Below are 23,982 nucleotides of genomic sequence, written 5' to 3' on the forward strand. Positions count from 1 at the left end.
TGAAATAACAAACGCGCTTTTGAGCTCTAAGAAGCCAAAAATCGCACACGGCATTTAAACGTAAGGTCTGGGAATTGGGACACCTAATAATCACTCTAATGTGCGGAATCTAAAAATGAAAAATGTACAGGATGTTCCATTTGAAATACAGAAGTGGACGTTGGCTTCAGGTGTAATCGAAAGGTGGTAAAAATAGTAAAGTCGCACCACATAATGCGTTCCATCAAACCAAACGATTTGTCCGCGAAACATTTTTGAGTATCTAACTATAATGAAGAGTCGCCCTGTAACAGAGTTACTGGAGCGCCCTGTAACAGAGTTACTGGAGCGCCCTGTATATTATGATATGACACGATTTCCCTTTTTGCGTTGCCTGAGTTCGGTGCTTCTAACTTCAGCACAATCCACTTGTTTGATATTGGTTTTATACGTTATTTCAAGGCTCCTCTACTCACGGTGACTGATACAAATTTTCATGCTCAGTCGAAATCTCCGATCACCCTCCAGAGGCGTTCCTTATTAACGGGAAAAATGTACTTACGTCATGAAAACCAATTTTCCCCTGATATATCGGTTATCATCGAACTATATGGCGAAGGTATGCAAATTCGGATTCAAGCATGACTCAAAACGGTTTATCGTTGAAGCGTTTATATCCGAACAGATGGTGCAATAATTTATCTTCAGCCCTCCTTAAGCTTCCGACAGTGGTTAAGAATCGAACAAAATGTCCACGTCAGCACATTACCGGAAGAGGTTTTCTATAATATTTCAGCCGTGTATAACGCCAATGGAAAAGGTAATATTTCAGCTTTTCAAATCGAAAATTGAATTGGAGCCCGTGAGCCAAGCCGCAGAAGGACTGTTCGGTCGTTCCTGTTTCAGAAAAATGTATTTAGAGAAAAATACAGTGAGTATGGCAGGCAGGTATCTAACCCAACTTGAACTAACCCGAACTGTAACTGTCACTCCCTAACCTGAACTAACCTGAACTCGATCTTTCAGATCTCGGAGGTCCAGATTACACATTAAGAATTATGAAATTTTCCTGAAATTTAGTAAAGAAAAGGACGCACAGGTGCACCTCCAATCTAACGATGAATAGTTTGTAAAATTTTGGAAACGCAGGAGAAAATTGAAGAAAACTAGATTCACGTTAATAGCTACCACAGCTACAGAATAGCTAACTATGTATTAGTAGCAAATCCCTTTTAGGACGCGTTTTTGACAATATTTTGAAAATTTGGTTTGACACTGTGATTGGCCGGTGAATCTTCGCCATTCTCATCCGCCGTGGGACGAAGGCACATACCAAGGTTTGACCAACGATGAGCTATGCAAGAGATTTCATGTACGAACCATTTCTTTCTTAATTTAAAGATAAGAAAAAGCTCTGTGACTTTTTAGTGCTGTCAATCATTAATTATTTCCCTTTCCTCCATGTTGCTTCCAATAGAACGATGCAACGTAGTCAGAACGTATGTTGTCGCTACATCTCTGATTTGAGAAAATATGATCACGTGTTGAGCAAGATTAATGGATTTAAGTGGCTTGAGATGTTTGTAAGATTTCGCTTGATTGTATTCCTCAGAAATGAGCGTCTTTCTCTTATACATATTGCTGTGATCGGCTATCACTCCTCAGATAATGAGTTTAAGAATGAAAGTGCAGCTTAGAAAAGGAGGTATAAACAGATTTTCTTGTCTCACCGGCGAGCTGAATAACAGTGCCCTTTTTTGTTTTTTTGTTTTTTAATATTTTTTCGTTGTTGCTGCCTCTTTGTAACTTTACATTGACACATCGTTGCAATTTGATATCGAAGATTTTGTATTTGTGTGAGTACAATAACTGAATGGAGAAAACGAATTGATTAAACGACGTCATTTTTTTGAGGCATGATATACAAAGCGTCACCGAACATGGAGCCATAAATTCAACCGCAAGCTCTAGGTCCGAAAATATGACGAAAATTTCGTATAAATATACATCGAAGAGCGCTTTGTTTTCGATATACAAGGTGTGAGAGATTTTGCGCTTTATTATGACTTTGTTCGCTCTTTCTCGATATCTACAAGGAAATCGATACATTCTACCAGGGGCGGATAATGCAAAGAGTGGTGCTTCAGGTTAGTTCGGGTTAGTTAGTATCGAGGCTGTTAAAGATTTGTTCATTGTCACTATTGTGCTGGATTGGGTCTATGACGTTTCGATCCGTAGTAGGTTCAGCCCCGACGAGCTTTTCCGGGTCACTTATGCTACTTTCTAAGTCAATAGGGGTCGCATTCTGCTCTTCAATTTCCAGCCGTGTGTCGGCTTTAAATTTGCTCATTCAGATGTGGGGAATGAATTTGTTTCGCTGGATGATTCTATATTGGTCGGCCACGCTTTGTTCTGTGAGCTGAAAATCAGGAAACTTCCTACAGAATTCAGCGTGTGGCTCTTGTCGTGTTACCAGGAAATCCATGCGCAGTATTGTCTCATTCATGGCACAAATCCATTGCATGCGTTTTCTGAGCACTCCTGCTTTAGTGAGCGCAGGCTGCTGTTCTCGCGCAGCATTCTGGGCGGGAGGAGCTCTTGGTGGTGGTCAACACGGCGACTTTATTATTATCACAATTTGTTTCGAGAGTAAAAAATTTGAAATAAAAGTGTGACAACAAGAAGATGTAACAATATGAAAGGAAATTTCAAAAAACAGTAAGTATTGTTAAACATTTCGGTGATGGGGGTCGAAGAGCGTGATCGAGGGCTCGATCTGATGGTAGAAAATGGCTGTGTGTACCAGTTGATATCGAACGAACTTTTACTTTTATCAAGTTAAAGAAATTTTTCCTCCTGTGGTGGAAAATCCAAAATCTTTCGACAATGCAAAGGATGTTTCATGTGCGAAAATATTCTCAATCTAACGCCAAATCCATCTCCCCTATGGCAAACTTTTTAAGAGAAAATCACTTAATTCTCAAGCTTCTGCTCAAAATTCCATATATGGACGAAAACTGCTTTTAATTAGTACTTTTTTTTGAAAACTGCTGCTTTTTTTTAATGTTACTTTTGTAGTAGTTAGAAGGGTAAGAGATAGAAAAGGCACAAATATCAACTGTCGGTGAAGCACAATATTTACACTTTCATCATTTAAAAAACATAAATTTTAATATATTATATTTTAACGAATTTAACATCTATTGTTAATGCTACTGTGCTGTTATAATTAGTCTAATATCTTATCGAATATTTACAATATCTATGAGTATTCAGGGAGAGACGTAATTTTGCTTTTATTACACATCTTATATGTATTGTTTATCTTTCCATTATAATTAAAGTATTATTAGACTTGAGATTTATTCATTGACTAAGATGGCGGCCATTATTATTTTTTTATTTTAATTTCAAAATGGTTACCAAAAGCTTCTTTTTCCACCTACGCAAAAAACAAGGACAACGATATATCTATTTTAATGACAGAATACATAGAATACAAAGTTAGGTTATAGATTTGTTTTTTTTTTGCATTATTTTATTTACTTTCCCTTTTTGCTCGAAAATTCGGGTAAATTATTCTGTAAAAAGTAATTTATGTTCGTGTTTTCTTAAAAACATTCATTCATAACAATTAAAAAATATTTTCATCGTTTCTGCTCTCCGGCTTTTACCCTTTTTGACTCCTACTGCCTGTCAATTCGTTCTAAAATATTCGGTGTTTCTGTCCTACCTGGATGCTACGTTACAGAAATTGGGATGTAAAAATAATAGATCCTCGAGTAGAACTACTTTCAGTCATCCAAACCATCAAGATTTCATCATCCATTACATTCCATTAGCTGTAACAGCAATGTCCTCATATTTGAGAGGCTCTGCCAATTATGTTTGGTCAACCACCAGTATTTTGGGTAAAGGAGCAACAGCCACTGTGCATCAGGGTGTAAATAAAGTGAATGGAGAACCTGTGGCAGTGAAAACTTTTAATCACATTTCTACTTTACGTCCTCAAGAAGTTCAGATTAGAGAATTCGAGGTTTTACGGTGAGTCAGCTATCCTGTTACATTTCTTAAACATACATCATATGCTATCTTTATAGTAAAGTTAATCATGAAAATATTGTCAAACTTCTTGCGATCGAGGAAGAACAAGAAAATAAGGGCAAAGTCATCGTTATGGAGCTCTGCACTGGTGGCAGTTTATTTAATATCTTGGATGACCCAGAAAATACCTATGGCTTAGAGGAGTCTGAGTTTTTACTGGTGTTGGCCCATTTGTATGCGGGTATGAAACACCTTCGTGACAACAATTTAGTACACAGAGATCTAAAACCTGGTGAGTCATTACTTAAGTCTAGTTTATAGATTTATGTAATATATTGTTAATATAAAATTGAGAATTTCAGTTATGTTAAGTGTTTATGCATTACATGTTAATGACTGTTTATGAACATTGGTACCAACAATGTGATTTGGTTTCAGGCAACATAATGAAATTTATTAAAGATGATGGTACAACTGTCTACAAATTAACAGATTTTGGAGCTGCTCGAGAGCTCACTGATGGACAGCATTTTATGTCTTTATATGGAACTGAAGAATACTTACATCCAGATATGTATGAGAGAGCAGTTTTACGCAAAAACGCCAACAAAACATTTGGAGCTACTATTGATTTATGGTCAATTGGGGTTACCATGTACCATGTGGCCACTGGCAACTTGCCATTTCGTCCATATGGTGGCCGGAGGAATAAGGAAACTATGCACCACATTACAACAAAAAAAGAAAGTGGAGTAATTTCAGGAATCCAGACAAAAGAAAGTGGACCAATTGAGTACAAGAGAGAATTGCCTGTGAATTGCCAATTGAGTGTAGGTTTAAAGAAGGTTATTACCCCTCTTTTGGCCGGATTACTGGAGGCGGATCCAAAAAAAATTTGGAGCTTTGATCAGTTTTTTAAGGAAGTTGAGGCAGTACTTTGTAGAAAAGCAGTGAATATTTTCCATGTGAACAAATCAGGGTTGATTAAAGTGTACATAGATCCGAACGAGTCTTACCAGCAACTGCAGGATTACATTAATGAGCAAACTGATATTGTTCCAAACAACCAAATACTACTCTACCAAATCTCTCTATTGCAGAGTCTTGTCGAAGACTATGTTAAAGCGAGCGGTTTTCCGCAGACTACTGAAAACAATCCCCTATTTCTGTTCTGCAAAGAGAACAACAACGTCAACATTCCTCCCTTCCAAGAACTACCCAAGTTTAATGACTTCTCCACGGTGATTTCTGTGGAAAGCGATGCGAGCCAAGCAAAATTCGCATGCAGCATCGGCCATCAGGCGAAACGCCAAATCGAGCGATATTCTTCCCACAGCAATCTGATCTGCGATACCGTGGAAAATTTTACCAAATACATAAACAACAACTTGAAGGAGGTTCACTCGGAGGCGCAACATTTGCTTGATAAGACCGAAATATTTAAAAAAACCGCACAAATATTCGAATCTTCCCAGAAAATCAGCAACTATAACTTGAAAACTAACAGTGTGAGCGATCTAGAAGGCATCAGTAGGGAATTCAGTACGGGAGTCGTAGTAGGAATACATGGGTTACATAAGCAGCATACAGTTGAAGATAATCTCAGATTACAGTGGGATTCCATGAGCAGAGAGTTGAAGTGTCCGTTCAAGACATTGGCACCTGCTAGGTGAGTCTGTGACATTTTTTTACAGGCAAGTTTTACTTACCGACTCTGAAGGAGTCGCTTTTTATGTATAAAGAAGGATTGATTACCGCATCCTTAGTTTAAATTGATACGTCTTCGAATGTTCGAAAATTAATTAAACCGTGCAATTCGTCGTATTTCAACCTACTTTGTTGTACGCCTCTGTCGGCATTTTTAGAAGTAATGAAAGTTTCGTTTTAATTCCAGAGCTAAAACCCTGGTGGAACACCTTCGCGACTCCTGGCAACATTTACAGAGAGACCGAGCGTCCCGCACGCTTTCCTACAACGATGAGCAGTTTCACATCCTGGAACGCATCAAAATTACCCAAATGATTGCCCGATTGAAAAACCTCCTTGAAACTGAAGTCTTCACGCAATACGAGGCTCTATCCGAGAATTTCGGCGACTGGTACAAGATGGCACAAAACGTACATCTCAAAAGCGAGATTTTGGCCGCAGACGTCGAAAAGTACCAAAGAAAACTAAAAGATTTCGAAGAAAAACTCACGGTGGACAATATGGATTATGCGGATTATTTAAAAACGAACTACCAATCATCTAAAGTGAGCTGTCAGGTGAAGGGGGCAAGGAATCTCCAGAGTCAGAAGTTGAAGAAACGACTACAACTGTATCAGAAAGAGAGCAGCGATATTAAGGAAATTATCGTGCAAAATTCAAAATTGATGAACGATTTAATGACGTGTACAGTAGAGTGGTTGGTAGAGGAATAATGTTTATAGTTTTTTATTTGAAACCGTTGATTTTTTTTTACAAAACATCTATAATGAAAAAGTTGTAACATACAAAATTATTTATATGATAGAAATGATTAAAAACTAAACTTGACGATACAATCATGGAATTGACTTGATTTTCACTTTATTAATAAAATTATACGCTATTTTTTTATAGGCAGATGGACTCACATCAGCGACAAATTCATTTTATTATTCTGAAACTGTCTTGTTTCCTCATAATAAGTATCTTGCTGAGTTTTGTATTACCAGGACGCGTTTGTTTTTCCGTTTAACATTCTTTTGCGTAAGTCAAACAATCATTAGTATTCACTAGTATGTGCATCGTCAAGATTTGCGGTTTCGGTAACGTCAGTTGTTTATCAAAAAATCGTATTATTTCTTGCTTTTTCTTGATTGTTTAAAATGAATATTATTATTTAAGTGCGAAGACTTAAAGCTTAATTAAACGTTCTTAATGTGTCGCTACGCAAAGTCTTAGTGTATTTTGAAGAAATATATATCTACATCTGGCAAACTTAGTATTTACTATATGTGTATAAAATAAAATTATAATATTATGTTAAAAAAAAAACATTGTCTAATTTGTAATCCTGGCAGGAAGCTCAAAGCATACAGCGTGCCTTCCGGTTTGAGGATCAGTCAGAGACCAGTGGACTACCAATTTGACCTGCAAATATGTTCAAACATAAACTTAAATCTCATTTTTAAAGTAAATACAAGAAGATTCTGAAAAAAAAAGCCACATATTTCATTACCGTAAGTCGCCCTTGGAGATAGGCAACGTTTCCTAGACAAGGTAAAATTTGTAGGATTTGAACAAATGTATGTAAATTTTTATTGTCTTTGGTTATGAAAAAGTTTTTATCGCACACCTGCGGTAAAACTGTCTCGACTAAGCGAACAAAGAAAATTTTAAATACCTTTTTACTAAATCCGTTCCGTCTAGATTAATGGTTCGCGAATATTATCTATTTCGGAGTCTTAAAGATTTAAAGTAAAAATGATAGTCGTTATTCATAACCGACTCGAAGATGAGGTAAAAAAGTCAAGTCGGAAAAATGTCAAGAATGCAGGAATGATAATGATACCCCAAGTGATTTGTGTTCTGCGTCGAAAGAAATAACATTTCTTGAAAATATGGCGAAGGCTACCTACAACATTTGTTTCCTTGCTGCAGTTAAAGGCAACTTGCATCTATATGGTGCAACCGCCCTTTCTAAATCATTGGCTTGGAAATATTACATATTTTGCAATTTTAAGGAAAGTGAACGTAGTTTAAAACAATAATTAGAACTTTAAAAAAGGCAAGTCAGGGCTGAGGTTCATGAACGTTCACGCTAATTAAAAACTTGTTGACCGATCTAAGCACCAACTATCGCACAATATACTTAATTGAGCTCTTCAGGTTGGTTTTATAACGATGATATATATATATATATATATGTATATTTTTTTGTTAATGTTCCCTGTCTGTTTTATTCAGCTACCTGCACCGAGGAAATTTCTATGAAACGTATTATTTCCCTGAAATATTTCTCAGTAGTATATCAGCCCTTAGCGTGAAACCCTTACTTTTACGATCGAATGTATTAGTAGTTAATGCACAGATAAAATATAGAAGATATAAAGATTTATTTATTTTGTTGCTTACGCTAATGTTCCGGGACGCGGAGAAAAATAACGAAAACTTACTGAGGGATAAATCTGCAGCACGTCGATACTGTCCTTAAAAACGTAAGTTCTTCCCTTGCGAAACTGGCAATTATTCTTAGTCTTTTCGTCCGCTTCGTAGATCTTGTCACAAGCGTTGACGCCATCTACTCCAATAAACGGCAAGGAAATTCCAGCAATTTTGGCGTTCACCACTTGGACTAGCTGAGTGAATGGAATTTCTATAGGAAGAAGAATTCTCAACGAGATATTGCATAATTTTTTTCCCCAAAAAAAGCTCACCTGGTTGAAATTTGAACGATATATACATTTTGGTGTTCTTTTTCAATCTGCATGGTGGTTTGCTGCAGTTCTTCACCGTGATTTCTTGCTCAAGGTTCGTGGTGTTCACTTTAAAAAAGAACAACGTTTGTGATTTTTGGCGGGACACGATGTTCGTTAATCAATTTTTCTCACATTGGGTATAATTACAGATGTTGTTTTGCCAAAAAAATTTTTTTGAAAAATTAGGAAACGACATCAAAATTACATTGCAAATGAGAGATGAAATGTATACGGGGTGGTCCTTGAGTAATGGTACGCAGAGCACTGGAAGGTGTCTTACATAAAAAAATAAGACGATTTGACTTCTGAGCCCTGGTAAACTTATATTTCATTTTACTTTTTTCCGAATAACTCTCACGGTTTTTTTAAGAGTTCGTTCTGAGTGTAATTTGAGGATTAGAATTCAGATTTAACGTTTATTTGGTGGTATCAGTTTGGGGACACCACTTCGCTCATATTTTGCGTGTTCAAGTTCACACAACGTTTTACTTAACTGCCACTGTGTCCATTTCAGTTGATTCAAAAAATGTCAAATTCGTTTTCAAGATAGTCTTCATTGAAACAAAAGAATCAACGAAGCTGTCAAATGTAGCTTCAGTGAAACGTCATTGCAAGCGGTATCAATTGATTGTAATTTGTTTAAATGCGAATATTTTGACAAATAAACACAATAAAAACAACAAAAATAAGTAACAAAGAACTCATTGATACATAATAATAATAACAATTAGAGATGATTAATAAGAAAATATATCGGTTTTAGGGAATAATTGTTCAAATTCATTTTCATTCTCTTCAACACATTTGGTGACGCGTTTACTCATCGATCCTGTGACTTTAAAAAATAAACGTTCACTCTGAAACAAATTCGAAGTATTTCTAATTCGCTGCCAGGATTCTTCAAGCGTATCTATTGGTTTCTCACGTACCGTTGATTCGATATATCCCCAAACAGAGAAGTCAAGCGGATTAAAATCGGGGCTTCTTGCAGGCCAACGCGTTCTACTTCGGCGACTTAGCGACCGATCTGGAAACTGCATTTCAATCTTTTCTAATTGCTATAGAAAAATGTGATGGAGCCCCGTTATACATAAATTGCATACTCTGTTGTGGATTAATTGGCAAATTATCGAACAAGTTCATTGGTTGGATTTGAAGATAATTCAAACATGATTCAACATTAAAATTTGGTGGCAGTTCACATGACCCGAAAAAAATAATTATCGATAATTCCCCCACTGGCCATTGATTGTGAATTTATATCGAAAACGGGGGTCGGTGGCTGCATGGAGATTTTCGACGTTTCAAACGTGTCCATTTCTAAAGTTAAAGGCACTTCGTGGGGTAAATGTGCCTTTATCCGCGAATAAAATTTTATTCGCAAGCATCGCATCGACGTTATGCTGATTTCGGAAAAACGTGCGGATGGTAGCCGTATGTCAAGAAGGATCGGGGCAGGGCCGAAATGGTAGGGGTAAAAACGTTCCCTACGTAATGCTCTTGAAAAGGATAATTTGGGCATTCCGGTACTCAAAGCCCTTTGCGTGGAACTTCTTGATTTTCACCAACAACTAAAAATTTCATTCTCGTTTTCCACACTGATCGATTCCACACTTTTCTAGCAGCCCACGTTGTCCGTCTTCAGACGAAACGATCTAGTTATCATAAAGGTTCCTGAAGGGTTTGAAATCCGCCTTCTTCCTACTTGGATAATGTTGCAAGTATCTCTGTTCAGCCCTGCGTCCATTAAAATTTCCACGAGCAAATCCCAGTTTTAATCAGTAAATACAGTTTGAAGTATAATACTTCACCGAAGACACATTTGACAGCTTCGTTGATTGTTTTGTTTCAATCACGGCCATCTTAAAAAAAAAAAATGACGTTCGGCGAATCGGTGGAAATGGACATGGCAGCATTGAATTGTTTTAATGGAAATATTTAGAAAACGCCGGCTTCTGCCCACTTCCAGGAAGTATAACTTTTCCGAGCAAAAAATGTGCCAGAATCCATTTTGACGATCGCCGAATTGGCAAAGCAAGGGGCCAAAAGGTCACGTGAAGTTAAACATGCAAGATATGGGTGAAGTGGCGCCCTCTAGCTGACACCACCAAACATTAAATCTGAATTCTAGCCGTCGATTTGCCCTCGGGCACCGAATTTGAACGAACCGGTTCAAAAACTGTAAGAGTTATTTGAAAATAAATAAATAAATAAATAAATAAATAAAATAAAAGCTCGGTACGCTTGATAGCGGTTTTCGAAACACGGTTCACACCTCGAATCGTATTATTTCGATGCAAGGTGTTTTTCATTACTGTGTCTAGCATTACATAAGGATCACCTTATTATACACATATGTGCAAATATTGTCATCGAGACACTGATTTAAATAAAATTATTGCCGAGAGGTCAAGGTTACGCACATGGTACATGGTAAAAATGCACGGTACGAGGCAAGATCGCCTGATAAGTTGTTGAATAATATAATAATAAAAAATTCCATAATTATTGTTTAGCGGAAAATTTAAGAAGAATGAAACCGGGTCATAAATTTTATGTTCGTTATTGTTTTTTCATAAGTGGAGTGCAACGCCACTTATTGAAAAGAGAACAAAAGAAAACGTTATTTGCGGAAAAACTGACTGTCGGGAACTGCTTTGTTTATATTTGAAACAAAATTACGTTTGGTTTCCATGGCAACGACGGAACAAATGACTATTCCATACTGTTCCGGGAATCTTCCATCGGGTCCGTGAATCAACGAACCGACGGTGCAACACTCGCGTCGGACAAAATGGCCGAAATTTTCAAAATTTGTCATAAAATATTCATCGTTCGTTCTCCATCTATTTTATGTTGATTTATGCGCATTTACATAAAACATTGGATCATAGTGCATTTTATTGTCGCACGAGTCTCTTACTTCTTCTAGTCAAAATGGCGAATTTGCGTGCAATTTACCGGACGAAAAAATTTCGTCTTCATGTCCACCTCTGGTAAAATGAGATAAAATAAATTTCTCCTAAATAATTCTAAAAATTCGCCCTTGAAAACCTACACCGGTTTTTGGCAGCCGCGTGACCGGGAAATCGGTTTTATCTCGAAAACGGCTGCTCGAGCAACAAAACGCCAAAAGGCCTTTTCTTATTGAAAATTAGTGGCGCATCGTGGAAAAAATATTCGTGTTAAAAAAAACTCAGTGGCCTACGATTTTTTTCATCGGGCACGTCCCATCGAACGGTCGTACGGACGCCACTGACGTAAATGGAAATATTCCGCCTTCTCGCGACCGCGCACATTTGTCCCGCTATGGCGTGCCAATTCCAAACCGTTTTCGAAATATTCGTAACGACTTTTTGAAAATTTTAAATCGAACACCCTGTATCTCGGAAACGAAGCGATTTTGCAGCCAACTTTGGTCAATTTTTTAAATTCTAAGTTCTACGCCCCCTAAAAGTTTGTCGGTGTATGTTTATGAAACGCCCTGTATAGCGCTGACGAATCTGCATCGCACTGGAAACTTCCACCCGATCGGACGTTGGTGCAGGCTGCAGAGACGACCGCGCCAGAGAAAAAACCCTCCGAGCAGAGAGCAACTTTGCTTGCCTGGACAAATGGCGATGGAACGCGTGAGGTCAAAACGATGATTATTGTCCAAAATCCCAGAGCTTTTAAGTAAGCTTCCGGTCGAGCACCATCGAACAATGAATTCTGCGATGATCTCGCCCTTATTCATAAAACGGTTTCAGGATTCATCTGTAGTTCGAGGGAAAAATTTCAAGCAGGAAACAGCCTAGGTGGACCAGCAATTTCGTTAGTGGACAGTGCTCCTAGCCGCGCTTCAACGGGACGACTGACAAGCGACGATGGACAAATCGTAACTATGTTTCTCCCACCTGACTGCACCCTTCCTGTTCGATCCATGGGGCAAAACGCTGCAGGTTTAACCAAAATGTATTGCCGAAGGGGCCTTTAGGTCCACCTATTGTCTTCAGACGAAAACGATATTTCGAAAGCACTCAAAAACGTCAATTTGAGAAATGCAGCATTTCCCATTGCTGGCCGATTCCCGCACAAACTGCCGCCTGAGGCGATACGAAAATGCTGGAAAAGGGTATTTTGCAATTCCATGGACGAGCCACACCTGGATAAGGCCACACCTCGATAAGGCCACGTTCAATTGCGAAAACGAAGAGGATTCAGATGACGACATCGCGTCGACGACTCGCCCAAAGAACTGGAGTGAAGATCCAGAGGAATTTGCTGAAAGCAGCGAATTAACCCTGAATCGTTGAAATGCAAAAGAGTCAGAAACGCGTGAATGGGTCATCGGAGATGACCGTTTGCGATTGGACGACGCTAGGGACGGGCGGTGGTTCCGGCGGTGAAGTCTCCATGGAAGAATTCACGAACTGTTCCTCTAGTTTGCTCTCAAGGGGCGGAGGAGAACGGCGTGGCACTCTAGGCACGATGGTGCCTAGAGTGCTTTGCCAGCGCCCGCAATGGAGGTCAGGCGGGAGAGCATTCTACAAAAATTGCTGATTTTTTTAATTAACGATTAACTAACCTGAACTAACCTGAACCTTTTACGTATGCCTAAACCACACCCAACTTCCCACCATTTTACCTTTCGTTAGACAACATCTTTACCGGACTCCAAAATCCAGACCATCCCGAAATCCGGATCGTACCAGTTTTGTTTGATCCGGATTGGCGGAGCTTTACCGTATTCGTTAATTTAAATTCGATTCTGAACGTTTCCCATTAGCATTTTATCAAAATTCAACATCAACAACGACATTTTCCGCCGCGAAAGCCCTTTCAACAGGTGAATCAGCGATTATGACCAACTTTCGTCTAGTTCCATGGTATCACTGATAGATACCCTGACGACTTCCCACCCATCCGGCCGTTCAATTAAATTAATTCGTAACTACGAAACGGTTAAATTGTGAAGTGATTCGTGTCATTAGTGAACTTCGGACTTTCCATTAAAGGTACATTTTCACTATTCGTAGTGACGCACGTTGTAGTTGTTTCTTAAACACTTAATTGTCTGACTAACTTTCTCTCTATTACGGGTATGCCGTCCATGTAGGTAATTTGACGTGTAACACTTACCTCCTGAACACTGATCGACTTGAGTTGCATAGCTGCAGGCCGCCAACCCACAGCTTATCAAGAATACGGAACTGAACTGCATCTTCAGGTGCACTTGATCCAAATCAACAATGAATTGCTCTAGCAACAATCGAAGTACCGTCCAGCTTGCTAACCGATCGACGGCGACTACTTCTTAGTTCTTCTTTCGGCCCACCGGTGTGCCTGCACGGAGGTGAGTGGTACCGCGGTACTCTCTTCGCCACCTCAGTTTTTCTGCCGATATTCCCACCGCTTTTATGCGATTATCGGTGAGGCACATACTACAGTTTCTGTACACATATTGTGAACGTGCGTGAATAATTTCCTCTTTGTTATTGTCACGATCGTGGTACGGTACCGCCGATGTTAACAACAATGAAATTGCGTTAATGGATGTCGCATTATTTTTTTTTTTATTTTTAATTATTATCGGAAGCGTCACTTCTTGTGAAGGGACAAGCACATAATTTATGAAAATAAATCCTCGTGTTTTTTTCGCGTTCAACGGAGATTAGTTCTGGTGGGACGTGGGGTCGTTCGGAATGCATTCGCTGTTTGTCGATCCTTGACGCGGAACTCACGACGAACGTGGACTGCATTGTTGCGCTTGAAGGACCACCCCGAACTCGCAGTATCGGGGACACTGTTTTCTGGTTCCAATCAATCAACACCCCGCTCAACAATGACAACGTTTCATCAACCTTTCTGCTAACCAATTTGACACCAGATGAGTCAGGACCGACCGACAACGAGCCACTATACGAGCTTAGTGGTTCAGTTAAGTGAACACTAAATGAGTACACGTCGATTTCAGAAGGTACTTCCCGGGGATCGGAATGTCTGGATCGCCAGTCGAAAGAGCCCCGCAACCCTCCTTCCCAGTTGCTGAAGTTCAGCCTTCTGAAGCCGCCTTGCACGCATCTGGTACCTAATTTTGAAAAATATGACCTTTAGGCGGGTACTTCGACGACGCACTTTCCTTAGGACATACACGATACGCCTTCTCAACGTATCGCAAGGACACCCCAATTTTTAGTGCCGCAAAAGGGAACGAGCGCGTTTCCCACGACCCTCTTAGGTCTCGTGGTGGTATTTTTATCGGGCCATGCTGGGAAACGGAATCTGCTGTACAGGGGCGTGGCTTAAGGTCTCGAAATACAAATTAACCTACTTGTCATCAAAACGGGGCCCAGGTCCCAACACTCGCTCCTTGTGAACGACTACGTACAAACAAAAAAAAAAGGGAATAATGAAGGGAAAACGCATGCGAAGGCAGGTTCAGAGGAGTGAAAAGTGCTGGTTACCTCCAGGTTTGTCACAAATCGGTCGGGTCGGAATGTACGTGTGGCGGTGCCCGAAGGCGCCTAAATCTTTGAAAATTTCATCGTCCTCAGGACGCTCTTGGAGTCCGCGTCCCGGTGCTTTCTGTATCCTCAAATTTCCGAAAGCCGCGCCCTACGGACCATCCGTGGACGCCGGCGTCAGTGGGGCAGGCGATGGGCGTTCGTCAGCGCGGCTGCACTGTGCCGCACCCTCATTTGATGAAGGTTTGCAGCTTTTCCGTTTTTAAACCCGGAAAGTCGAAATTCGGAGAAAAGAGCCATGAGAGAATAGAGCCGATCGGTTGACGTCAGCGCCATTTGCCTGGCGCTTCCGGTCCAACCGGAAACGACCTCAACTTTCGGTTTTCCAAGGCTGAGCCCTATAGATTTTTACGTTTTGTTTTTTTTTGCAATTTGGAGGTCATTTTCAGTCAAGGAGTACGTCGTCGACGACCTTCTGCGATTTTGTGCGGAAAACTTTCCGTTCAGAAACCATATTTGAAAAAATTAGCGAATAAAACGAGAAATGCTAATGAAGAAGGAAACTTTAATGTCGGCGAAGACAAAGGGATCGACGTCATAACCGTGATAAAATGAGATGATTCTGGAATGCGAGATTAGCTATTCGACGGGGAGCCGAATTTTAAACAGACATAAATACCAGTGATATAAACATCGACTACACCAGCATTTAAATCCAGGGGATCGTCGAAGACGATTAGATTGTTGCAACTGGTTTATTGAACATTTGAACTTAAATCCGCGGCTTCGTTCCGTAAGAATATTTACTGACGAGGACAGATTTACCAATTCCTCGGACTCTTCAACCGGCATAAAACGCGATATTGGTCTTAAAATAATTTACATTTGATGATGGAAGGAAATCGTCAGGAACGATCCGGTTTTAACTGTTGGCTGAGATCATCAGGACGGAGATTCGCTGATGGGTCTTACTGAGGATGTTAAAGGCAAATTAGTTAAAGAACTCTTATGCTCCTTTGTCAGTTCTATAATTTTCGATGGGCACCCAACGGGGACATTTAAATTTTTTTGAACGAACAAACATCGATTTTTTAGCCAATTTTTTCCCTTCAAGAACGATGGTGCCCTGCTGCGTGATCCTCACGTAGTAAGGAGCTTTATGCAGGAAATTTTTTGAAAATCGGTGGGCCGGCGCTAACGGGCCAATCAGATGGCCCCCTGGGTGATTAAGTATTAATCATTTAAGCCGATTTAAACGAATAATCTTTATGGACTCTCGTAGATCGCTCCGCTCAACTCCTCTAGATTTTTGCGCTTGGGGGGTAGAGTTAAAGCACAAGTTTACGCCACTCGATCCACTAATCGGGAAGAATTAGGTGGAAAAGGTCGCAGGGCGATAAACGATATTGCCCCAGATCGACGGGACAACGTTGTGAGGAAAACAGTTCGAAACGCCTTCGCTCGCCGAGACCGACAAGGTGGTCATTTTGAACATCTCAATTACTTGGTAATAACCGCAAGAATTCAGAAATTTTTTCAAAAGTCGACATCTTGACGAACAGCTAATCTCGCATTCTAGAGGTGTCTCGCACAGGACTAAATCCTGCCTTAAATAAAACACGGATTTCTCCGTTCTAATCGATATTAACGTTTCTTCTTCATTACTTTTTCCCGTTTTCATTTTGTTCACTAATTTCTTAGAAGATGGTTCCCAAGTGGAAACCTTTCGACATAGAGCCGCGCAGCACCGGTAGGGCGTTGACGACACCCCTCAACTGCTAGCAGCACATCAGTTTTTTCACCAAAAAAAACGTGAAATGGCACATTTTTAGACTGGAAATTACCCCAAAATATCAAGAGTAAATATATATAGGGCGTCCCATTTAAAAATCGATAGTTGAGGTCGTGTCCGCTTGAGCCGGAAGTGTTGGATAAATGTCAGTAACGTCAACCAATCGGCTCTGTTTTCACATAGCTTCCTCCCAAATTTCAACTTTCCAAGCGTCAAACCGAAAGAGTTACGAGGGCGAGCCACCTTCTTGAATCACCCGGTATATATATATATTTTTAACGGAAACCACGGTTGGCTAGGAACTTAAAAAAATGCCCGCGTTTGGCCCTTTCCGACGATATGAAATTGTGGATGCCTTTTGTGCAAAAAAGGGCGGAAACAGCAGACGTTTTTTCATTAGCCGAAACTGACCTTGGACGTGTGTTGACTCAGTCATTTACTATTATAATTTAATGTTCTATAAATAGAGATTGTAATTGATAAATACTACAACAATTTAACAATCTATACTATAATTTAGAGCTGCGAAAAACAATAAAATTGACAAGAAAAAAAACGATTAAAGGTATTTTGCGAACTAAAAGTCTCATTAAAGGAATAATTAGTGGAAGTGCTTGAGCTGAACACCTCCCTGTTGAACAAATAGTAAACATATTTTACCCACAGAATTAGACCTATTTATTACTTCAACCGAGCAAATAACTGCAAGAGCTTGCCTAATAACGTCCTGTAATTCCCCTCTTGTCTCAATGGCTCTTCACTTAAATATAACACCCTTTAATTTCCCCCGGTAAAGAAAAATCTAGGGGAGTTAGATCACGGGAGGTACCGGGCCGAGGTGTGGGGCCCCGCGCATCAAACCAATCTTCAAAAACTTCGTTTCAAGTGTCGGTTTTGATCCCGGCGTTATCCGGAGGGTAACCGTCTCGCTGTCAATGGATATCTCTAGAGACAGCTAAAACGGTACAATATAAGTGTGCAAAATGCTTAAATAATTGTCTGAATTTGAATCTTCCTTGGGATCCCAAATACTACATCTTCCCCGGAATACTCCTGTCCGTACATTGAGTACACACGGGTCTTGCCGATTTTGCGGAACAGGCAGGTATGTATTTTAACTGCGGAATTATATCTGTTAAATATTCCCGAGATGTCTACTCCGGCTTTATCAGCCCCAATGAGGTCTGACGGAAAATTTACATTTTACGTGCATTTTTCAGTAAACCAGTGGCAAAATGTTGGTCCCCTAGCGGCGTCGCCTTCGCGGAGTTGACAAATCCTTCTTCGTGCTCTGTAGGACTTGAATTTACCTTTTCTTAGTGTTTCTATAAACGGCGGTTTTTCGAACACTTGGTATACTAGCCAATCTTCGAGAGGAGGTGCAAGGATGATCCAGCAGGTCCTCAATTACATTTGGCTGCTGGATTTTCTCGTTTTCTTTTAGATTACAATGTGTTGTTATGGGCTTTTTAACACCTTCGCCGCCGGCACTAGATTTGCCTCGTTGCTCTTTGGCCCGCGGAGCCTTGGAAACGACTATTTTTTAATAAAAACCAGCTACTAACGCAGATAAACGACATTTTTTAAGTGAGGTTAGGTTGGACCGTTGACGTTCGAGATTGCGCAGAACATATCAAAGACGTACGGGTTCGCGCTCAAAGAGTTCCACGGGCGATTAGATCGGAAATTTGTTAAGACGCGCGATACAGAGTGTTCCGCATTTCGCGATGTCGCAATCTTTACGAATTTTGCCAAATTCGCTGCTCAGTTCCATATAAGTTACGGTCGAAATTTGGCGGCACATTTGAACTGGCCCCATCTTCCTTTATGCAAACTTCGATATGTACTTCACCGCAATCAAACACGTAATGGAATCTGCATGCGAAAACAAACGCGGCCCTTTAAAATTCCAAAAATAGATCTTCTTCAGCCGAATAAACCGACATATGGAGGTTGGCAATTCATTTAGAGGAAAATTTGGATTCCATAGGTTTCCAAATCTCCCATCTCGATCCATTGTCGATATCGCCTTGATGAATCGACAAAATTGATGAAAACCCGCAAATGAAAGTATAAGCTCCGTTTCGGCAAAAACTTAGCGTGGACGTATGTCTGGTAAAATAAGCAGGCTCCTGATTGGCCCAAATTTTTTTGGACGATTTAAATGGCGAAAATTATTTCGAATTTTCGAGATGCAATTCACCAGGAATTCGGGCGGAAGTGCCCTTAGCTGCAAGAGAAATCATATTTGAAAACAATGGGTGTCCCGCCCATTATCGACGAACGATAGAGGAGCTTTTAAACAATCAATTTCATGAAAGACTGATAGGGCCGAATGAACCGACGTTATGGCCTGCCGAATCTCCGGACCCGTTCCCACTCGACTATCACATCTGGGGACAAATAAAGGAATCAGTGTACGCAGCAAGGAAGTTCACGATCGGGATCATATGAACCAAAAAATTAATGGGGCAGCAGAAGCGATGAAGGCTGAAATGAGGCTAGGAGCAATCACCGTTGAGATGGCGTGTTTCATCAGAAACGAAGGTTCTCATTCCGAGCAGCGTAATTAATCATAAGCAAATAACATAATTAACGCACAAACAATAATTACTTATTAATTAGTTGTTTAATTTGCTGAATTGCCGCATGAAATTATTTCTGCAATTTTATTCTTTTTTGATTAAATATGTTATGCAACATTAAATCTGCGTCCTTCGGTACATCATGGGAAAGAGCAACGGTCAAGGAAGGTTTTAGAGACGTTCGAACGACTCTTCCATTGGAGCTTTCCTTCTCATTCGCTCACCTTTGTGAGTCGAGGGTTGCGAGGCAAGAAATTCGTTTTTGGGATGTTAACGGGCCCCATTTCTTTTCTACGTAGATCCCGTTACGCGTGTGATTTCGATGAGGTACATACTGAGGTTCGTGCAAAAGGCGATGAGAGAGTCAGGTCGAATGTACAACTAAATATTTATTTTAGCTTATATGGAAGTGAGCAGGGAATTTGGTAAAACTCGGAAAAATTGCGATATCTAGGAATGCGTAACGCTTTGTATTTTTAATGGTACATATATGGGGGAATGAAATTATCTTGTCTGCCACCTTCCATGGGATGCGTATTGGTGTGCTAAACGTCCCGTATAATCCTCGATGGTAGTTCGGGAGTCTTCCTGACAACTCCCATTCTCTCCGCGCTCTTCTTATGGAAAATCAATTGCGTTGACCCATCTGCCAACACAAGGAATAACGGAAAAAGTCGACGCGACAGTTTTGCCTGCTCGGTGTTGGTCAATTGGCGAAAAAAAAAGATTTTTTGTGTTTTCATAGAAATTGCGATGTAAAGCCGACACGTGCCAACATTCCGTTGGAAATTCCGCAAAAAAAAACCAAACTTATGAAAAAAGGGCGTTTTAGCAGCTTTACATAGAAGCCGCAGGCAAACCGCACCATACATGGGTGTATTAGATATGTAAATCAAAAATTAATTTCTCGGAATTTGTTTCTAAAGCCGCTCAAGGCGTTGCTCATTAAACAATGCCGACAATGCGAACTCTATTATACAACCACCATAACAACTCCCGTAGCGCCGTTGCATCCGGCTACGAAATCGCCAAAAATGTCTTTTTTTACGGACGTTTTTGCGATGGGGCAAACGCAAATCTATATTCGAATATCGATATCGAATGTCCGTTGCCGCACCCGACTGGCCGTTTTGACCAAACGTCGTTATCCGCGACTTTTCCTGTAGCCGATTGGGCCTTCTCTTAATCCGAAAGGGCACGTTCCGGAATTCGCAGCGGGATCTTGTAACTGTCAAAATTTTCGAATTGTCCGGAACAACCCGGAAATGGCGAATCGTAGAGATGAGACATCTCGAAAGGGCCATTTTTAAATTCTGGCGCGAAAACGGGGGGCTGTCTCCGTCATAACCTTTCCCTAATGTCAAAAATGGACAGATTAAATGGGGCTGTATGTCTCGTGTGTGTCCCCCCTAATAACTTTTTAACAATTTATTTATTTTTTTAATTCAAATCGGGCAAAAGACGCCATTTTTCGATGTTTTTTTGTGTTTTTAAATGTTGCTTGCGTCATTTGTAGCGCAAAACGGCCGATTTTTTCAAATTGATGCGTGGGCCAAGTGACGCCTCAAATTAAAGGTCTCTCAAAACTACACTCAATAGTACATCGTGATTCGACGTCTAGCGATGAGTTTTTGACAAAAATAGGTACGGACTTAGTAAAAAATTGAGCACAAAGTCAGTTGAGCAGTACCTAAGTCGTGAAGGAATTGGTTTCTTGACAGGAAATTGGTTCGCGTTCGATTTTGCGTCCGGTTCAAATCCAAAATGAACCTATTCGCTATCAACAAACGAGTTTTTTCACTGTTCACATTCTATTTAACCGACTTCGTGCCCTTTTTTTTTATCAGATTGATGCCTGTTTTTCTCATAAATCAGTCGATAGTTTTAAAATCGCAATACAGGATCGAGTGTAGTTTTGATAGATCTTCAATTTAAGGTGTCACATGACCCACGTAAAAATTTTTTTTAATCCGCCATTTTGTGCCACCAACGGCCTAAAGAGCATATTAAAGAACAATCAAACGCCGAGAGATGGCGCTTTTTGGCTTGTTGAATATTGCTTTTGGATTCGAAAGGAGCCGCAATTAGTAAAAAAAGTTGACGGAGGGGGGCATAATTTAGAGCCGCACGACATAATTTCTGGAATATACAGGGCGTCCCAGACCAAAGTGCAAATGTTTCAACCATGGTTGCTGCTAATGAAACTGACAAACGCGACATTATCATTTTGTCCAAAAGTCCGTCGCTTGAGTTCCAGGGCTCTTCGAATGCGGGGCCCCATTCGAGTGAAATAATTTGCGTTGCTAGAGCCCTTCGATTGCCATGAAATTTGGTGTACGAACATTTTCCGATCGCAGCAGTTCACAGATGGAAAAAATGAAATGCACAGCTTCGCCATAACATAGACATGAGGGCCGGACTGCGAGCGTGGGGCCCCGTATCGGTTTAACCGTCGAATATTTCGATCGAGCACCTTTCATTTAGAAACTTTGTCGTCTCTCGGGGATGCTATGCAGAATGCGTCGTTTTCTCGTGGTGGCCAAAGCAATTCTTACTCACCTTCCTCGGATCAGCCCGCGTCCGCCTAAAGTTGGACATGGAGGTTCGAATCAATTTTCATGTGATCATTTAAATAAACCGAACGAGAAACATTCCGGGCGTTATGAGAAACCTCTAAAATTTACAAGTTGTTGAAAAATCTCTGATCATTACCAAACAGTGACATTTCGTTACGAGACGAGCTGTTTGGCACCGCAACGTATATTTACGGAACAACATGTAAAAATCATAGCGAGTTACGTCATGGGAAGATATGGCTGTAACGGATGAACACAAATACGTATTCTTAAGAATAAAATTTATGGTTTTAATGGCATAAAAGGGTATACCGAGGCTACATCCCTAGTTCAACCATCAAGTACTTACAGTATACCTGGTACTTCCTACACTCGAGTCACTTTAATCAACGATGTGGAGCAACACCTCGAGGCATAATATGTTTTTACCCGTGGCGGGGTCGACTAAACTCCAATGGACCATGCCCCTGATCTGGAATAGCAAAACGGAAAATGTCTCATATTTTCTGAGTCTGATCGAGGGCGGTGACGAGAAAACACTTTCTGAGGTTCAGTAAATCAATTTAAAGAGTCGAGGGTAAAGGTGAAAATGATACGAATCTTACCTTTGGGAACATTGGTAAAATATCCACTGAATCGATGTAAACGTATGGCTTACCCTTAACCAAGTTGCAGTTACCGATCTTGGTTTTCTCGTCTAGTTCGTATATGAAGTCGCATGCACTCGTTCCATCGACTCCAATAAATGGAAGATTGGTACCGCTCAACGTGGCATAGACAGACTTGACCAATTCCTTCGGCTCGGATTCTGTCGGAAATGGAACTTTGGAGGAGATGGCTCCTGCACGTGGCCCGAAGACTTACCAGCTTTGAACCTCATCTTCGCCACTATCCTGGTGTTTTTCTTGGCTAAACAAGGGGGATCGACGCAATTTCCTATCACGAAGTTTTTGTCCTGATTCGGAAAGTTCTCTAAAATGCTAAGAGTTAATCAAACTTCTACTAAGGAGGTGTGGGCAAGTACTTACCCCCAGGACATTGATTGACTTTGGTGGTGTTACATAAACCACCTAGAGTGATAATTACCAAACAAGAAACCCACGATTTCATCTTGGGAGGTTGACGTGGTTTATGGACTAACAAATATACTGATTTTATATACATATGTGTGTGGGCCAGTAAGTATGGTCTAAATTCCATTTCTAATTATGGCTCATTAGACCATCGATTAATTAAATATATTTCAGGAACAGTAATGCAAATTAGTAGTTGACTGCTAGAGGACAACTGGCAAGATCGTTTCCTGAATCTAACATTTCTTGAATAGAGACATTTCACAAGAAACGATTTCAGCTCTGCAAATGAAGAAGTGCGAGGCTCCCTCCCTACTTGCAGAATTAAAGAAATTACTTTGACTCCCTAGAGAATAAAAGCAACCCACTGGTCTTTGAGGCAGCTCTAGCGGGATCGCTCTATTTGCTTAGCTTCCAACGCCGAATGCTCATTCGTACCCTCGTTTCTGGGGCACCGTGTATATGAAATGTCTGCACCTCGGCAGACCGCAGGTGGCACCGACCGTTGGCTTGGTGGGGACGTAATATTTACCAAATTGAAGAAAATTACTTCGATCCCCCTGTAGAACGAAAACGAGCAAATTTTTCAAAAACTAACCTAAACTAACTCAAAAAAACATATATATATATATATATATATATATTTCAGGACATCCTCCGTACCGGGTCCTGCAACAGTGCATCAGAATGCCTTAGCTTCAACACCAGCAACGTTAACGACTTTTTTTCTTCTGCAGGATTGCACAGCACGTGAGGGCGTATTTTGAGAAATGATTTCCCAGTGTTCAGGGTGGCCCCGAAAAGTGCGACGATGTACAGTATCAGACAAAATTAACTTCAAACGAAACCCCCCCAGTTTTTTTGGGAATTCGCGAATTTCTCGTTAAATTTTACCGTGAATTCATGCAAGAGAACCCATTTCGAAAATTTACCGTTTCCGAGATATTCGAAAGGGCTTGACGGCCGCAGGGTACGGAGGAAATCGGCGTTGTGCGCTGACCGCTTCGAATTTCGGGATCGGTCTCCTGAGGCCCGAAGGGGTCCT

The 23,982-nt window shown here is 40.5% G+C and overlaps 3 protein-coding genes and 1 long non-coding RNA gene across 4 annotated transcripts; 1 reads left to right on the forward strand and 3 right to left on the reverse strand.

Annotated features, from left to right (window-relative positions):
• Window positions 1–3,486: 3,486 nt before the first annotated feature.
• IKKepsilon (I-kappaB kinase epsilon) lies at window positions 3,487–6,566 on the forward strand. The gene is made up of 4 exons (XM_066282993.1): window positions 3,487–4,023; window positions 4,080–4,315; window positions 4,462–5,692; window positions 5,918–6,566. Exons 1-4 carry the CDS (start codon window positions 3,833–3,835, stop codon window positions 6,441–6,443), a joined length of 2,184 nt encoding a protein of 727 aa, XP_066139090.1. The 5' UTR covers window positions 3,487–3,832; the 3' UTR covers window positions 6,444–6,566.
• LOC136339678 (NPC intracellular cholesterol transporter 2-like) lies at window positions 6,441–13,868 on the reverse strand. The gene is made up of 4 exons (XM_066283107.1): window positions 13,587–13,868; window positions 8,424–8,531; window positions 8,163–8,362; window positions 6,441–7,137 (listed from the first exon to the last, which is right to left on the reverse strand). Exons 1-4 carry the CDS (start codon window positions 13,666–13,668, stop codon window positions 7,048–7,050), a joined length of 480 nt encoding a protein of 159 aa, XP_066139204.1. The 5' UTR covers window positions 13,669–13,868; the 3' UTR covers window positions 6,441–7,047.
• Window positions 13,869–17,198: 3,330 nt separating this feature from the next.
• Window positions 17,199–18,313, reverse strand: LOC136339688 (uncharacterized). Its single transcript, XR_010732183.1, has 2 exons — window positions 17,904–18,313; window positions 17,199–17,821 (listed from the first exon to the last, which is right to left on the reverse strand). It is a non-coding gene; the product is annotated as an uncharacterized lncRNA (long non-coding RNA).
• Window positions 18,314–22,130: 3,817 nt separating this feature from the next.
• On the reverse strand, window positions 22,131–23,052 carry LOC136339672 (NPC intracellular cholesterol transporter 2-like). Its single transcript, XM_066283095.1, has 4 exons — window positions 22,893–23,052; window positions 22,729–22,836; window positions 22,470–22,672; window positions 22,131–22,336 (listed from the first exon to the last, which is right to left on the reverse strand). Exons 1-4 carry the CDS (start codon window positions 23,026–23,028, stop codon window positions 22,247–22,249), a joined length of 537 nt encoding a protein of 178 aa, XP_066139192.1. The 5' UTR covers window positions 23,029–23,052; the 3' UTR covers window positions 22,131–22,246.
• Window positions 23,053–23,982: the final 930 nt, after the last annotated feature.

This window comes from Euwallacea fornicatus, chromosome 1 (assembly GCF_040115645.1).
Source record: "Euwallacea fornicatus isolate EFF26 chromosome 1, ASM4011564v1, whole genome shotgun sequence".
Taxonomy (NCBI): domain Eukaryota; kingdom Metazoa; phylum Arthropoda; class Insecta; order Coleoptera; family Curculionidae; genus Euwallacea; species Euwallacea fornicatus.

Coding starts and splice junctions, on each gene's coding strand:
- IKKepsilon (XM_066282993.1), top strand. CDS start 3,833: ATGTCCTCATATTTGAGAGGCTCTGCCAATTATGTTTGGTCAACCACC. Junction 4,024..4,079: donor AGAGAATTCGAGGTTTTACG/GTGAGTCAGCTA, acceptor CTATCTTTATAG/TAAAGTTAATCATGAAAATA. Junction 4,316..4,461: donor ACACAGAGATCTAAAACCTG/GTGAGTCATTAC, acceptor ATTTGGTTTCAG/GCAACATAATGAAATTTATT.
- LOC136339678 (XM_066283107.1), bottom strand. CDS start 13,668: ATGCAGTTCAGTTCCGTATTCTTGATAAGCTGTGGGTTGGCGGCCTGC. Junction 8,532..13,586: donor AGTCGATCAGTGTTCAGGAG/GTAAGTGTTACA, acceptor TCTTTTTTAAAG/TGAACACCACGAACCTTGAG. Junction 7,138..8,162: donor TGCTGCAGATTTATCCCTCA/GTAAGTTTTCGT, acceptor ACATATTTGCAG/GTCAAATTGGTAGTCCACTG.
- LOC136339672 (XM_066283095.1), bottom strand. CDS start 23,028: ATGTATATAAAATCAGTATATTTGTTAGTCCATAAACCACGTCAACCT. Junction 22,673..22,728: donor GAAGATGAGGTTCAAAGCTG/GTAAGTCTTCGG, acceptor CATTTCCGACAG/AATCCGAGCCGAAGGAATTG. Junction 22,337..22,469: donor TTTTACCAATGTTCCCAAAG/GTAAGATTCGTA, acceptor TTGCTATTCCAG/ATCAGGGGCATGGTCCATTG.